At 51.6% G+C, this 16,099-nt stretch overlaps 1 protein-coding gene across 1 annotated transcript in view; it reads right to left on the bottom strand.

Annotated features, from left to right (window-relative positions):
* Positions 1 to 244: 244 nt before the first annotated feature.
* LOC133345166 (C-Jun-amino-terminal kinase-interacting protein 4-like) overlaps positions 245 to 16,099 on the bottom strand; it is a 92,259-nt gene continuing 76,404 nt past the window's right edge. The window contains 8 exon segments of the mRNA XM_061555696.1: positions 245 to 4,780; positions 6,449 to 6,550; positions 7,932 to 8,123; positions 9,679 to 9,723; positions 11,856 to 11,969; positions 12,222 to 12,393; positions 14,347 to 14,495; positions 15,585 to 15,652. Coding sequence (XP_061411680.1) covers positions 4,680 to 4,780; positions 6,449 to 6,550; positions 7,932 to 8,123; positions 9,679 to 9,723; positions 11,856 to 11,969; positions 12,222 to 12,393; positions 14,347 to 14,495; positions 15,585 to 15,652 — 943 coding nt within the window. The 3' untranslated portion in view covers positions 245 to 4,679.

The raw sequence follows: 16,099 nt of genomic DNA, 5'->3' as shown, positions 1-16,099 counted from the left end.
GCTGAATGAAGGCGTCGCCCCCCTTCTACGTGACTTTACCGACAGAACCAAGAAAACGACCCAAATACACATGACATGGCCTCGTGCCAACCAATTGTGCCGTGGCAACTGCACAGAATCACACATTGAGGCCGGTTCTCACAATGTGGCGCGTTACATTCCAATAACGCGACCTCATTTCGCAGTGGCGCTGTCCCAGGTCAACTCACGCGACTGCAGCTAACAACAATGACGCACACACAAATGCCGTGCTGACGATACGCGTATCGTTTTTCTCATTTATTCAGCTCTCTCCATTGCAAAAACAAAAATATATCATCGTAAAAGTATTCGACCTTTGTTGAAGGCGACTTAGAAAATTGAGGGTATAAATGGGCGCATGGTTATGGCTAACTCTGCCAAGTTACAAATTACACAGAGCCAACTTACAATACACATTCGAGTTGCGGTTAACTGGTTTAAGTTTGCGAAAGCGCACGTTTAAAATGCTGTTTTCTCACTTACAACCCAACTGTGCCGATACATGACAGAAAGTACGTCATGTATTTGAAAAAAAATTACCAACCTTGTGAACGTGAAAACGTCTCGAGCCAAAGACTCAATTGAAAGCACAAATGTCGCAACGCTTGGGTCGCACGCGTCTTGATTCGGACAAGTTTATTACAAAACGATTCTTTTTTAAATGTTCACCTCGACCGCCGTGCCGTTGGCGGATGCCTCCGCGGCAAATCTCTTTGGCTGCGAACCGACGGGCGGCGAGAAGTCGGACGTCATTAGCGCCACCACACTTTGCGAAAGAGGCCGTTCGGCAAATTTCCAGCCCCCCCCCCCCAAACCAAGGAACGCCCTTCCCGAACGGCAGCAGCTGAGCGGCACCTTCCACCTCGAGACGATCCACTCACGCCGCCTCCGCGCCCGGTTGCACCACGGAGAGCCACGGAGAGCCACGCACGCGCGGATTGTCACCGCCAAGCCGCGCGTGCCGTCCAGATGATTTGGGGGGGGGGCCGCCCAGAGCGGGGGGCCAAAGGGTCAACGTCGCCTTACACACAAACCAGGCCAACCACAATGGGCCTGGTGGTGTTGCCAATGAATAACGGGGGGCGAGGGGGGGGGAATTATATTCATCAGGCCTCCAGGGACCTCTTGCCAGCGTGGGCGCGGGAAGAGAGAGGAGCAGGGAACGTAAAGAGTTCGGCGCCGTCTTACTTTGGGGGCGAGCAAATTGCCAACTCGCGTGAGCTCCACGGCCGCGGGAAGACAAGGCTCCGGGCAGGAATATTAGCTTGGGGGGTTCACGGGAATGGATGCAGAGGCAGCACGAAGAGCACACTTGCAAAAAAACCGTAGGAGCACACCGCGCGTAAATGAGTAACAGGACGCGTAAACGTGCGTGGGTATTAACTCTTAAACGGAGTGCTTCAAGGTCTCGGTGCAGGGGAGCGTGGAACGGGCCCGCGTGTTCTTGGCGTGGAGCAGCGTGCAGGACGTCTCATTCCGAGGATGCGACAATGCTTGCTCGGACACACTTTTCCTCAAAAAACCATCAACATCAAACAGAGCGCCAATCCCCCCCAACCCCCCCCCCCCCTCTTTGGGGTGGTGGTGAACTTGCAGGCAAACACATACACACACACATTCTTATTGCCATAAAACGTCGATTGTGCAATTGCAAAAAACAACTTAACCCGGGTGTATTAATGGCAACCCAGAGTGTGAACACTCGCTTTGCAACCTGGGTGCATGTTGAAAAAGCGTGAAAGGTTAAAGCGATTTACTTTCGAATGCAACACGACGAGACGCCACGCCACACCACGCCGGCGATGGACAAGGACGACGTTCCGAGCGCATCACGACAATGGGCCAATGTACATCGCGCCCAGGTCAAAAAAGGGGGGGGGGGGAGGATTCTTTTGAGTCTTCAAAATAAAACGCAAGCGGCTAAATCGGTTAAGGTTATTTAGGCTAAAGCGCACGCAGCATGGCAAACCTCCCCTCACCCCACAATTCTCTGCGAGTCCTAGCAACGCCTATACACAGGTGCAGCAGCTCGATCCAGACAAAACCAGCTGACCGGTGACTTTGATCAGATTTCACGGTGAAGAAGCCACTCGTCGCCCGTGCACGAGGATGCCGTTATCTTAGGAAGGTCACGAGAGCATTCCCCATTCCTCTGACGGCCACGCATCTCCCACAACGCCCGTCTCCACGCAACTCCCACGCGTAGGTTGCAGCGGTCACAGCTGTTGCTCATGACAAGTTACCTCCACATCCGGAGTGGCGGTTGCTGCAGCAGCCGCGTTGCACGAGCCGGCCGCCGTGACAATATTTCGACTGTGGTGGTGGTGGTGGGGGGGAGGTCTCAATGCAGCAAGTCGGGCAGGCCGAGGGTAAATTTGGTGAAGAGCGCCCGAAGCACTTCGAAAGGCACCAAAGGGAGCAAACAGATTAGCGAACCAAGAGCCCGGCAGAAAAATTAACCCGGATTCGGATGTGAAGATCCAGAGATCACGCTCGGAAAACCCTCCCGCAAGACACGCTCGACTCGACGCAGCGGGGCGCACGTCGCAAGCTGCGCGCTGGCGAGGTCGGGACACAGCGCCGCGCCGCTGCTCGTCAGCCGCTCAGGAGGGAGACTCCGAGTGAGGAACGAGAAACAAGAGGGACCACCACCGCACTTGCTGAAGGCCAAGGAGGAGGAGGAGGAGGAGGGGGTAAGAGAGCTGCTCCTCTACCAGAATCAAGTCGTTCCAATTCTCTTCCCGTCGGCACTCCCACACGCTCGCACCTCGCGCCATTTCGATCCATCCAGCAATCCCACACACATGCACAAGACTGTTCACCAAGTTTCCCACTTTGCCCTCACACCGCTCCCTATCCCTGCTACTCGTTATGGGCCACCCCATACGATGCCGCATCCACTTCTAAAACGAGCACACAGCAACGCGTGCGAGGTCCTTCACGACTCTCTGCCTACCCTCAACGACACCCTATCTCCCACCGAGTTCCATTCCGCCTCACATCTCCCCCCCCCCCCCTTCACATCCTCCATCTCCTTGCTAGCCTCAATTTCCAATGGAACTCCGTGGTTCTGCCCTCCACCCCACCTCCTCTCTCTCAGCAATCGAACCCTCTCACAGACCATCTCTCAACATTCGTCACCGCACCCTTATTTTGCGGACTTCTCCTTACAATCAGCAAGTCCCCCGTCCCCTCTCAAGAGTTTGTTTCCAGCCTCTCCTCTCATCCTCCTCCCCACTGGGTGCTTAAGTGTCCCTCTGAGTGGTAAGCCTCCTGTGCCTTCTTTCTGCCGTGTCTTTTATTTACATCAGTTTTATTACGGAGTGCTTTGCAAGTTAAAGTGCTCTACGCATAACAAATTATGACGATCGTCCATCGTGATGAGCGTCGTTGAAATTCAACATTCAGATAAAAAAAAGCTGCATCCACAATTACGGCCTGCGAAGTCCGAGGAAAGACGCATCGGGACACAAAGCGATAGCTCGTACATGAAAGAGCAGAAAAGCGAGCGCCTGTAAATGGAAATCATCCGATAACATTTTTTTTGAAAACCTAAACCCGTGAATGCAGATCACGCAACAGCAGCAATGAGGAGGCGGGAGATTTCTAAAAGCCGAGCGTCACCGCAAGGAAAGCAGGTAGAGGCGCAGCACTCCAATCTCTCTCGGCCAAGCCACCGCTGGCTCAAGGACCTCCACTCAAAGCAAGGATTTGGCCTCCCCCTTCCACGCCAGACGTACGCCGTAGAAAGGGCGGGGGTGGGGGGGTGGGGGCTCCACACTTCACCGCACCGCACCGCGACCTGCCAATCGGCTAAACCGCATCACCGAAGGGAAAGGCGAAAATTCGAGGCTTCTCAATGAGCGCACCCAGGTGCGGAACAGCCGGTTGCAACGAACGCGACAGCGGGATGGTCGGACAGCGATCGTGATAGCGCCGCCTTGCATTGCGACGTTGATCCCTTCTTCTCGGCTTTAGTAGCGCACGCAAAACGCCCGAGAGCGTGGCAGTGGAAAGCATGTGTGGTGGTGATGCAAAAGGGGTGGATCCTGTTTCACGCACCTTTTGACCGGTGCTTTGAACAGTGCCACACTCTGACAAACACAAGGCAACAGAGTACAAAGAACAATTGGCCTGGAAAAAAATATATATCTTGTTTTTTTTAAAGGTACTCAATCACAGGAATACAATAATGATCAAACGGCTTCGAAGAAAGGCAGAACGGGAGCAGACATTACCGGAACAGAAACAGGGCACTGAAATCAGACCATATTACCTGCATCAAAGCTGCACAGAAGGGATTCACGGTGGCGTCAACAACAAGGCGAGGCAGTTCGTGAAGCAGCGCAACTGCGTTGCTGGTACGGGGAAAGTAACGAGAGGAAAATACTCCTGAACCCACCAAAGCAATAAACGGTAATATAAAACGCCGAAGTTTTTTGTTTGTTTGTTTTGCATGTACGGAGCAAAGTCGGATCCTTCGAGCCGAATCAATGTCATTGTCTCAGGATGAGAATTGCTGCGGTCCGGCTGAACCTCAGCCACTCGGGAGAGCGAGCTGTCCCATCCTCGTGAGTCCCAGTGGAACCGTCCTCCTCTAAGATGGCATCGCTGGCCACGGGCGACCAAATCAGCTGCCGGAGCCAGCTGATCGTCGCTCAGGTCGGGCAGTCCCGCACTTGCCAGATGATCACGTGGCTCAGATCCTTGATCAGCGACGGCTTGATCGGAGCCACGTCGTCCGCTTCTTCTCCGTCGCCTGCGTTCACAACGTACGTTCAAAATCACCTCATCTTGTCGAGATTCGTATAGCGCATTTTCCACGGCTCTTTGGCAATGATTATAAAAATTGTACGCACCACGATAACGGTTTGAGATGAAGAATGGGGTTATTATTACAAGTGGTGGTGTAGCTTTAGTGCCAGCAGAACAGGCGCTAAGGAGGGGTTGGGGTAGGCCTGGTCGTAGCTGGGGGGGGGGGGGGGGGGGTGAGGGAGAGGGCGACAGAAAGATGGGTGGCGGAAAAATAACGAGACATCACATCGGGAAGACAAAGGGGTCGGGGCTAGGGGGTGGGAGTCAGGCGGGCGAGTCCTCCGCATCATCATCGTTGCCAACATCATTACTTCTGTCGTCGCCATCATCACGGATAGCGGGGAATATGTCCTGCTGCCTCTTGGCACCGCCCACCCTGCCGTGCCGACCGCGAGCGGTAGGCGACCTGGGCACATGTCACCCCGACCTCGTGCTCGTGCGTCGCAGCCCTGCCGTGCGACGGCGAATCGTAATCTTATCACGAAGCAGCAAATACCCATAGCCATGAGGCTGTTGATGGTGTGTCATTACAGAATTAGAAATATGCCAACCGCTGCTCTGTACAACATCGCTGGAATGCGGTTGCATCTAGATGTTACATGAATCCAATATTGTACTGCACTGACCGGTGCATGACCTAGTGGTGGCGATGGGCAAAACAAACAACCAAAGTTGATGGTGGATGACCCTACAATTGCCCAGTGCATCTTCCTCGTTTTCATACCGCTGATGCTGATGTGCTTATGCAATTTATACTTGTACACTTTGTTTTTTATTTATTTTTCGTGACTTGCTTCCCGTTTGAGTTTTTGTACTCTCATCGTTTTTTTTTTATAATTTGCTGACCCACCCCAACCTAACATCTGTGAAAAAGAGCTTCATTGCTCATCGGATTCCACCAGGATAAATAACGATTCCGATTCTGTATTATAGAGGGACAGCGCCACACCTATAACGTGACAGCACAAGCAGCAGATGCGTGTGTTCGAACACGGACGCACAGGTGTAAGCGCAAGTGCATTCTAAAAAAGATTCAGATTCTGAGATATTAACTACCTCGCCTGGTAAACAGGAGACGTGGGTTCGATCCCGACTCTGACGCCTGTATATTTGGAGTTGCATGTTCTCCCTGCGGCCGTGTTGATTTTTCTCCGGGTCCTCCGGTTTTTCCTGTTATAAATGTCCAGATTATAAGCCACTTGTTTGAGCTATCATTTGTGGCCTGGTCGCTTCTTACATGGAGCTATATAGCTCAGTGGGCCTTGCCTGGTAAAATAAAAAGGTTTAGTTTATAGTTTTAATTTATAATCATAAACGGAGATGGTTGATTAGCCAGATGATTGCGTCACCAGCAGCGGAGTGTATAACGCCGCGGATGTATGCACGTCCAGGACGTTGAACTTACTTCGCACCGTACCTAGCCAACTGTGCTAAAAAAAGGATGCATCTTTTATATTCGTGAATCGGCGGCGGCGGCAGCTGCTGACGAGGACGGCGCAGCGCAGGTGGGCAAGATGACCCTGGGGGGGATGTCCCTTCCACCCTGCCGGGTGTGAGCTAACGCAGAGCCGCACGCCGCGGGCAATGACAAGGCTCTCCCCGCCCCCCGTACCGATGCGGAAGTCGATGTAGCCCTCGCCGCCGCTCACGACCAGCATGTACTTGGGCTTGTCCCGCACGCCGCCTGGAGGCTCGGTGGCGTCCGCGCTGCAGCCTGTCGCGCAGAATCGGGAAACGGAAATCTTCATTTTAACAAGCGGAGGAATCCGACGAGCTGTGAAGCTCTTTTTGCACACAGATGTCCAGTAGGGGCCAGGGTCAGAACGTTGCAACAACCAACAATACAAAAAAAACACGATAGCAGTGCAAAGTATAGGAAAGGTAAACAAATCACTTTTTTAAAAGATAGAAATAAAACTAAACTAATTTCGATTTTACCAGGTAAAGCCAACTGAGCTATTAGCTTCTTTTTCAGAAGCAACCTGGCCACAAATGCTCGCTCAGTGAAGTGGCTTATCACGTAGAAATTTAAAGCAGAAAAATATTCCAAATAATCTAAATGCACAGAATACACAAGCCATAAATGCGCACGGCCCTCCGTGGAGATTGGTGAGAATGGATAGTTGGTGACGAGGCTTTTCAGGATTTACCGTCCGAAGATGGTTTCAATCACAGATAAGATATGGCTTAAGTATGTATATTCTTACTCTTTGGTTCTTTCGGTAAAGTCACGTAGGTATAAAATAAAATAAATGATATCACGACGTTTTGATTGCAACACGAGCATCATCATCGGATGATGATTGCTTGTGTTGCATCACTGCTTGAAAACTTAAAATCTAGATATGTATATTCTCTGCATACTTGATACAATGCCACACTGATAAACACAAGCAAACGGAGCACTATTAAAAATGAAAATACATCTGTGGATGGCTGGATGAAGGCCTCCCCGCACCGTGATGGTCATGAGGTTTTATTGGCCCATGCTTCACCACGCTGGTCAGTGCGGGTTGAGGTGGGGGGCGAGGGGGTGCACAAGGGTCGGTTCAGACGTCACTCGGCATGCCGATGTGCGCCGTAGCGAGGAATCAAAATCAAATCCCTGGGTTCACAGCACAGTGAACAAACCACTGGACCGCCACGAGACTCGACACAGCACAGGTCCCATCCTTCTCCACTTCACACGTTATTTCACCATTTACTAAAAAACTAAAAACTACCAGGTAAGGCCCACTGAGCTATATAGAGCTCCTTTTCAAAAGCGACCTGGCTCAACGAAGTGGCTTATCACGTGAAGATTCAAAGCAGCCAAATACTCCAAATGCAGGTTTCTAAACGTGAATGGGAAAACCGGAGGACCCGAAGAAAAATCCATACGACCACGGGGAAAGAATAGGCCAACTCCAAATATTTGTTGGCTCACGAGGTGCCACAGAGGAAGCGTCGACTTCCACGCCCGTTCGAACATGAGCGTGCGGCCGGTGACTGTGCGCACGAGGGCGAACACCAACCCTGTCAATCCCATTTTTCCGAACCTCACGGGACCCCAAGGAACGTGTAAAAAACCCCCCACTGGGCACGATCCCACCCACCTGGCACGGCGAGGAAGAACTTGACGGCGTCCCTGTGGCCGTGGAAGCAGAGCTGCGCGTCGGCCATCGAGCAGTAGGGGATGAAGGTGGCGGGCGTAACCTTGTCTCCCGTCTCGTCCCCGTAGACACGCACCACCCCGCCGGGACGCGCCAGGCCCGGCCCGCCGCTGCCTCCTCCCCCCAGGCGGCTGGCTGCAAATAGGATACGTGGCCAATCAGCGGAGGGCAGCACGCGCACCACTACACGTTCATTCCGCCAACTTGCTCCGCGGTTGCGCTCGGTTGGACTTCATTGCGTTCACTGCCAACCCCCTTCCCGGTGCCTGCCCTCTCCACGCCAGCGACCACCGCCTCTCCCCCTCCGACCACGGGACCAAGAGGAGCCGAGCGAGAGGCCGCGCCGCTGTTCTCTGCGCCCTCTCTCTGGAACTGCCTCACACCGCCCCGAACATTGGCACCCCTCGCCGCCTCCGTTCCAGTTCAAACTCAAGACCCAGTTGTTCTCCACCGCCGATGGTGAATCATAACCTGCCCCGTACTACCTCCCCTCGCGGCCACGCATTGTGGCCATCTACACCGCTGAGATGTCTATGTGCCGTACGTAGCCAACCGTGCTAGTCGGAGGTGCGGGGGAAGGACAACAAACTGAACACACCCGTGCTTTGAGAAACGCTGATCTTGCCATTTACCATCGCAGCCCTTGAGAGGCGACGTGCAACTTCACAACACAGCGATGTTCATCGATGTGAGTGATGCCACTGCTGCTGTTGCTGCTATCCCCATTGTCTGGGACTCCCATGCGGTCGACTGCATTGTCGAGATCCTTGTTCTGTTAAAGTGCAGGCTCAAGACTTTCCTCTTCTAAACTTAACTATTTTTTTTTTTACCAGATAAGGCCACACTGAGCTATATAGCTCTTTTTCAGAAGTGACCTGGCCACAAATGATAGCTCTTAGAAGTGGCTTATCAAGTGGAAATATATAGAAGCCAAATACTCGAAACGCACGTTTCTAAATGTGGAGGGAAAACCTGGAGAACCCACAAAAACAAATCACGCGACCACAGGGAGAACATGCAAACTCCAAATATACAGGCGTCAGGGTCGGGATCGAACCCACGACGACCTCCTGCATACCAGGCGAGGTAGTTAACATCTCCCCATCACCGTCTCTGTCTCTGTAGTATCTTCACACGCACTTTGACCATAACGCCACAATAATCCCCCTTCTGGCCTGAACAACGTTACCCCAATTTCCCTCTTCTAATGCAGACAGGCATATTTCCCATATTTGTAAGCAAGTACATTTATCAACATGCAACTCTCATAACCTAGGTTATTACGAGTGCTCAATATGCATATGCTAAAAGCTAAGAGCTAAAAATGCATGTGTGTTCACAAGCCGATGCGCCACACCCAGGGGTCTTATTCACATGCAGTCGTATTCCGACGCTTTACAAACTCCCAACTTGCGTTTGCCGAGTCATTTCAAAACCTTGACTGCAGAGGCAAGAGGTGGCTCGTGGAGAGGATGATAGCAGCAGGCATTCATCTCAGTCAGGTCTGCCTGGGTCGAGGCACCCGGGTACACCACATCCAGTAACGCACATCGCTCTGGCTTTGAGCCTACCACTACTAGTAACGCGCCTGATCCAGTTCAGTCTACGAGCGACCGAGAAAATAATGGCTAAGACGTGAAGCCCTGGATGTGAGAATCAGCGTAGGGAAGGGGGGCCCCGTGCTACTTACCGCACCAAGCCGGGCCACCCAGGCCCAATGCCTTCTGCCGAGATGCTGCGGTGTCACACGCAGAGGAAGAGGAAACAAAAGGTGGGGAAAGGGAAGAGAGCAAGAGGGGAACGGGCGGGACAGGAACGAGATGCGGACGCGAGGAGGAGGTGGAGGAGCAGGAGGTGGTGGTGGTGGAGGTGAGGGGGCGGGAGGTGAGAAATGCATAATAGTCATTCCAGCAAGTGAAGATGGTTCACAGGAACCAGAACGATTAGAAATACAGGAGGAAATACATTGACAGAAGAAATGAAGCGAGGATTAGAACGAAGGGGATTGCATGGGCAGATCTTGCAGGAGCCGTTGGGGGGGTGTGATGCACAGCCACGGGTTAATTGAAAACGCACAAAAGAAAACCGTGTTGCGCAAACGCAAAACGAAAACACGGCGTTTAAGCAAAATGGATGACTTGCGAGGAAGCGACAGGAAACAACAAAAATGGGGCGGGCGAGAGAAAGGAGGGCGATTGAAATTACACGGAGCACTGATCGTAACGGTGCCACTACCGCCATCGTCATGCAACCCAGGACACACTCACATGGCACGTGATGCACTTAAACCCAGTACACTTCATTCAGTACACTGCAACCCAGTACACTTAAACCCAGTACACTCACCCAGCACACTGCAACCCAGTACACTTCAACCCAGTACACTCACGTGGCACGCAATACACTTCAACACCAACTCGTAATTTGTACCGCAAGTATATAAAACTTGAACGATTGCATGAGTAACGCAGCACCAAGTAACCAGCTAAGTTTCCCGTCCGCTCGGTGCATGCAACCGATGCTGCGACAATTTACTTAATCTGTTATTTTAATCGTCACTGTAAAAAATATATATAGCAAGTCACATTAACTGTACCCTCATCCATGGAATCAGATGAGAAACGAAAGGAACACTTTACGGGGGTGTACTTGAATTTGTAGAGAATGATATTAAGTTAACTTTTTCTAAATTAATAACGATAATGCTGCTTCTTACCCAGAAAGCCTCATTGCGTCTCAGGCTATTTCAGGGCGGGGAGGTGTTTGGGCAAATCCATCAATGAGTTTGGCTTAATGTGGGAATAAACTGGAGAAAACCCACCAGGCGTCGGAGATGTGACACTCAGCACTGCCATCTCCTGGCCACAAAACAGATCCCGTGTATAGCCTTCACAGACCGCAGGGACAAGTGCTACAAGAGGTTTTTTGAGTTAGATCGCGTAAATATAAATGTGTCGTTAAACCCGCCACCACCCGACACAGCTGGGTGGTGGCGGGTTTAACGCATAAATAAAAATGTGTCATTAATATTTATGCAATCTAACCCAAAAAACCTGAATAATGGATAATATTGGTCGCGAAAGCCGACGTATTAAAGGGACAAGTGCTGTTGGCGAGCACCTATGAAGGCCGCCACGGCACATTGAGGGGGTGGGTGACCAGCACCACACCTAGCCTTCTCTCGTCTCCCCAGTGGCAATGTTTACACACCACACCAGGTACTCATTTGAGGCCGAATCGACCTAGGGGAGGTCCAGGAACAGTTCAGATAATTGTTACTAGTGTTGGCGGCCGTGAGTGGGAATCAAATTCAGGTCGCCGGGTTCGTAGCGCAGCGTGCTCACCACGGCGCCACCACTCCCTGGCCACACCTCACAGCCCCACTCCAACAACACCTGGGTAGCCTCAGGCCCCGGTCACCCATGCAGGTGCGAACCAGGCTCAGTCATGCTCGTCTTCGCAGATCCGATAAGTACACAGGGGTGGTTTGATTGTGGGCACGTTAACACTTTCCCGTCTGCAAGTTGCAGGGTGGGTGTCCCGTTCACCGCCGAATCCCGGAACGGGAAAGCGGCTCGGTACTAATTTTATTTAGAGAGACGTAGCGCCGCAGAGAACCGTAGTGACACGACCGCATGGTCTTATGCTTCCGGTTCCAGTCCGATGACGTAAACATACGTACGCGCATGCCGTCGGAACGGAATCGAAAGTAAAATTGGAAAAGGAGCTGAGATTTACAACTCGGTGTAGTGAGACCGGGACTCAATGGCACGATCCCTTGCAATCACCGCGTGCCACCGTTTGTGCTCTACAACGACAACGGCGGCCACCGATGTGGCAAAGAGGAAGGGGGTGTGCGCTGCTCACACTCGGAGAGCGGGATGGAGATGATGACGCCGTTGCCCGTGCCGACCCACAGCCGGGTGCAGGAAATGAGCAGCGACGTGATGCGGATGAAGGAGAAGCCCAGTGATCCGGTGCCTGGAGCACGCACACACGAGCACACGCGCGCACATGGGCACTCACACGAACACTCTCACGAGCACTCGCAGACACTCCAACGGGCACGGGCACTCCCACGAAACTGTAAACGCAGCTGCACGCATAGAATTCTGATTCTGAGAGATTCTTGCTGGCAGGACAGACGCGGTGCGTGCGTGAGGAGCTGGGCGACGCGCACGTAACAGCCCGTAACGGAGGTGCCGCACCGCGCGCCGTGAATGTGCAACGTACCCAGCATCTTGCTGACGTACGGCTCGATGTCGATGTCTTGCAGGTGCTGGTGCGTGTGCGCGTGGTAGAGCCGCAGCGTCGAGTCCAGGCGGATGGACACCCACACGCCGTCGCCCACCCACGCCAGCTGTCGCACCTGGCTCTCCTTGCGCGGGTGGGCGTCGAACGATTTCTGCAAACAAATGGGCAACACACGTGGGGGGGGGGGGGGGGGGAAACAAACATCGCCGTTGAGCCCCGAAGACCACCGTGAGACCCGGTGTTGTCAGCGAGCCGGTCCTCTTCCCGTCTACCTCTGTCTTCTCTACGCCTCTCTGCCTTGTCTTTCTCATTCAAACAAATATTCTTATACAGCATATACGGATATCCTCCCTTGTTCCGCATGATCGGGGGTCGGCAATCTGCGGCTCTGCAGGCGGTGGCTCGTTAAGGACCGCTTCGTGACAATTATTTACTAAGTAACGCCGTCTCGTATTCGCCACAGAGCACTGCGGGCTCTTAAAATATTTCACTTTTTACCGAATTCGAACAAAAATGTCTCTGCTTGTTATTTTGATTTTGCCGACCACTGCACATGATGAACATGTCCCACTGTTCTGTAGAATGCCTTGAGATTGCAGTTGTGTACAATCTCGATAAATCCATCTTGCTATGTAACGCCAGACCAGTACGGAACATGGAAAGGTGGCGGAGACCGGCGGGCATCCTTGGGAAGTCTTCGTCTCACCAGTTGTGGTGGTGAAATTTTAAGCTGAATTGACCTGGGGGAGGTCCAAAATATTGAATGTGACCAGGAATCAAAGCCACTCTGAGGAGCTTCGAACAATGCTTAAACGAAAAACCAGAAAGAACTGTTCATGATTGATGATCTGCTTTGCATCAGGATGCAAGCAATACTATTTAAACAAATTTTTTTTTTTATTTTACCAGGTAAGACTCACTGAGCTATGTAGTTCTTTTTCAGAAGCGACCTGGCAACTAATGACACCTCAACGAAGTGGCTTATCACGTGGAAATGTATAGCAGTCATATACTCAAAATGCATATTGATTCTAAATGTGGAGAGAAAAACCGGAGGACTCGGGAGAAAAATCCACGCAACGATGGGGAGAGAGTAATGCAAACTCCAAATATACAGCAGGCATCATCAGGGTCGGGATCAAACCCACGACCTCCTGTATACCAGACAAGGCAGTCGACATCTCGCCACCGTGGCGCCCCCAATAAACAAGTCGGTACTAATTTACTTAAATACAAACGCAAACCCGATCGACCTAAATTGATGGTATCGGTGATACAATTCTATTCTGGAATATACACAAATATATTTTACAACTCCGATGACCGAAGCGCGTGTGACGTGGCCGCACATGTGACATGCCCCAATAACGTGCGACACACACGAGGAAAAAATAACCGATTTGTCCAACCCAAAATACGACGCACGGATCGTGAGAATCGATGCGTCGTCATCATCACTGTCGTTGTGGTCTTGCATTCTTTACAACGCAATTCTCACGTGGCACATCTCAAAGTGCCACAGCAAAGGTGCGTTTGAGTTTAATCACCGAGTAAGGAAGCGATTGCAGACCAAACACAGTGTCCAGGAAGAACGCAGTAATGTAATGTAACGCAAATAGTCATTTAGGAAACGCTATATCAAGCTAATAGCATCTCGATTGTGTGTTGCAGTCTCGTCATGCTGTGTTCATTAAATTAATTTCAAGTCTCTCTTGAAGTGCTTGAGTTGGCCGGATGGAGAATTCGGGTAGCGATATTCCCACATTCTGAAAAGCGCGGTCACCAGGCGTCTCTAGGCGGGGTTCGTGTAACAACGACGACATCACCACGAGCAGCAGACCTGAGGTGTCGTCGTTTCCAATCATTGGCGACAGGCGCGCATAGCTCCTACATTTGACGGTGGTGCCATACCGTGTAGACACGTCTGTACGGTCAGACAGAGATTGTACTTCACACGCTGTAGAATCAGAAGCCACGATCATGTCCATCAGAGCAGACAACCCTCACGAGAGAAACGAGAGAACGCGATCGAACTGCTACAGAGTTGCACGCCGACTAAGAATATCACCACCCCCCCGCCACCCCGAGAGGACCGCGCTCGAACCTCGATGCGCAGCGTCTTGGGCTGGATTATGTGGATCTTGTTGCGGTATCCGCACCACACCGTGTCGTGCACCACCGCCATGCAGCGGATAGAGAAGTGCGGCCGCCCCAGGTCCAGCAGGTGGTAGTTGCTCAGGTCCCACTGGCCGTCTGGTGACAAAGAGACAAAGACCCCCCCCCATGTAACCTTAACAGACTGTTGAGTGCTGTTTGCGAGCAGCATCTATGAAGGCCGGAACGGCACCACGCCCGACCGCCTGTCTCCCCAGTGGCAACGTTTACTAGGGGAGGCCAGGATCAGTACAAATAATTAGATAATCGTCACTGGTGTTGGCAGTGAGAATCAAACCCGGATCACCGGGTTCGTAGCTCAGAGCGCTAGCCATTACACTTCTGCTCCTGTCTGCGACAACGTGCCAATGTGCTGAAAAAAAAGTTTTTAAATCAGCCACAACTTAAAGATCATGGACAGTGACAAAGAAAATTAAACCAAAGTTGAACAGCGCATAAAGTAGCGTGAAGAGGTGCATGCTTGGAAAAAATATTGCAAGGCAGGAAGGGGAACACAGGGATAGGAGAACACGCGCAAGTGAGAGACGTCACCTTGACACAGTTCTGAAAAGCAAGTGGGGGCTGGGGTAGGACACGTCACTCGAGAGAAAGACGGCCACTGGTCGAGTCTAACGGTGGAGCGGCAGCCAAATGGAGGGAACGCGCCCGGGAGGATGTCCAGTGCAGAGATGGGAGCGGTGAAATTCAGCTTGTGTGCAGGAGCTAAGTGGATTGTTGAGTCACAAGACCATGATTTATCATGGCTGATTGTGATGAGGATGATGATCAATTTAAGTGTTCTTCATTGCAAGGCCCACAGGCCAATGGCGGGCCCTGAAGTACGGCCCCCCACGATACACAAATGTGAAAACACCCCATCGTGCTGTCAGACCCCAATGATTTTAAAACGTGTCGCGGCCCTCACACTGATGATGTCTTATCGGCCAAAGTGGCCCTGCTCTAAACATTTGTGAAGAACACCGATCTAGAGGTTCAGTTTACCCCTTGAAAACTAAACTTGTATTCAAGTTCTTCAGTCCCCCCCTCACCCACACATACAAAATAACTCAAGGGATTCACCGACCGCGCTGGGACAGACGGACACTAAAAGCAGAACTGCGGTGTGTCTGTGAGGTTTCCCTCTACGAATGAAGAGAACGAACGAGGAACTGTGTAGGAAGGAGGCACCTTCTGCTCGGTGGAAAATAGCCATCGTTCCATCCGCCAGGGCGACCAGGACCCTGCCTTTGATGTGCCTGGAAAACAATGCGGAAACACCGTCAGGGGATTTTGACTCATGGGAGCAAGCCGTAGGCTTCTAGAAGCAAAAAGTGTTTTCCATGCTGCAAATTGTACTTTTTTTTATTGACACCCCGGTCTGAAATAGTAGCAGCCACCTCAATAACAACTCAGTTGCTTTAATGTATTTTTGTCGTTGTTGTGAATTTACATTTAGCGCTCGAGGCTTTTAAGCTCTCAAGAATTTATATTTATATTACAAATACGGCATTGCCCGAGCAGTGTAAACCAACAATAAACTAAACACAGAATTCTTCATGTAAAATGTGGGTAACCTTTCATACACTCAATTGTTTCAAGAAAAATAGTTTCGTTCAAGTGCCACGGAAGAGTTTGTGGTTCCAGCTCGAGTCCAGCATCGCGTCGGGTCCCCACGGGTCACGCAAACAACTGGTCGGAGCCAA

This window comes from Lethenteron reissneri, chromosome 3, assembly GCF_015708825.2.
Source record: "Lethenteron reissneri isolate LAM-NWPU_2019-01 chromosome 3, ASM1570882v1, whole genome shotgun sequence".
Taxonomy (NCBI): Eukaryota; Metazoa; Chordata; class Hyperoartia; order Petromyzontiformes; family Petromyzontidae; genus Lethenteron; species Lethenteron reissneri.
The sequence above is the reverse complement of the archived record's forward strand: the minus strand, read 5'-3'. Positions and strand labels throughout refer to the sequence as shown.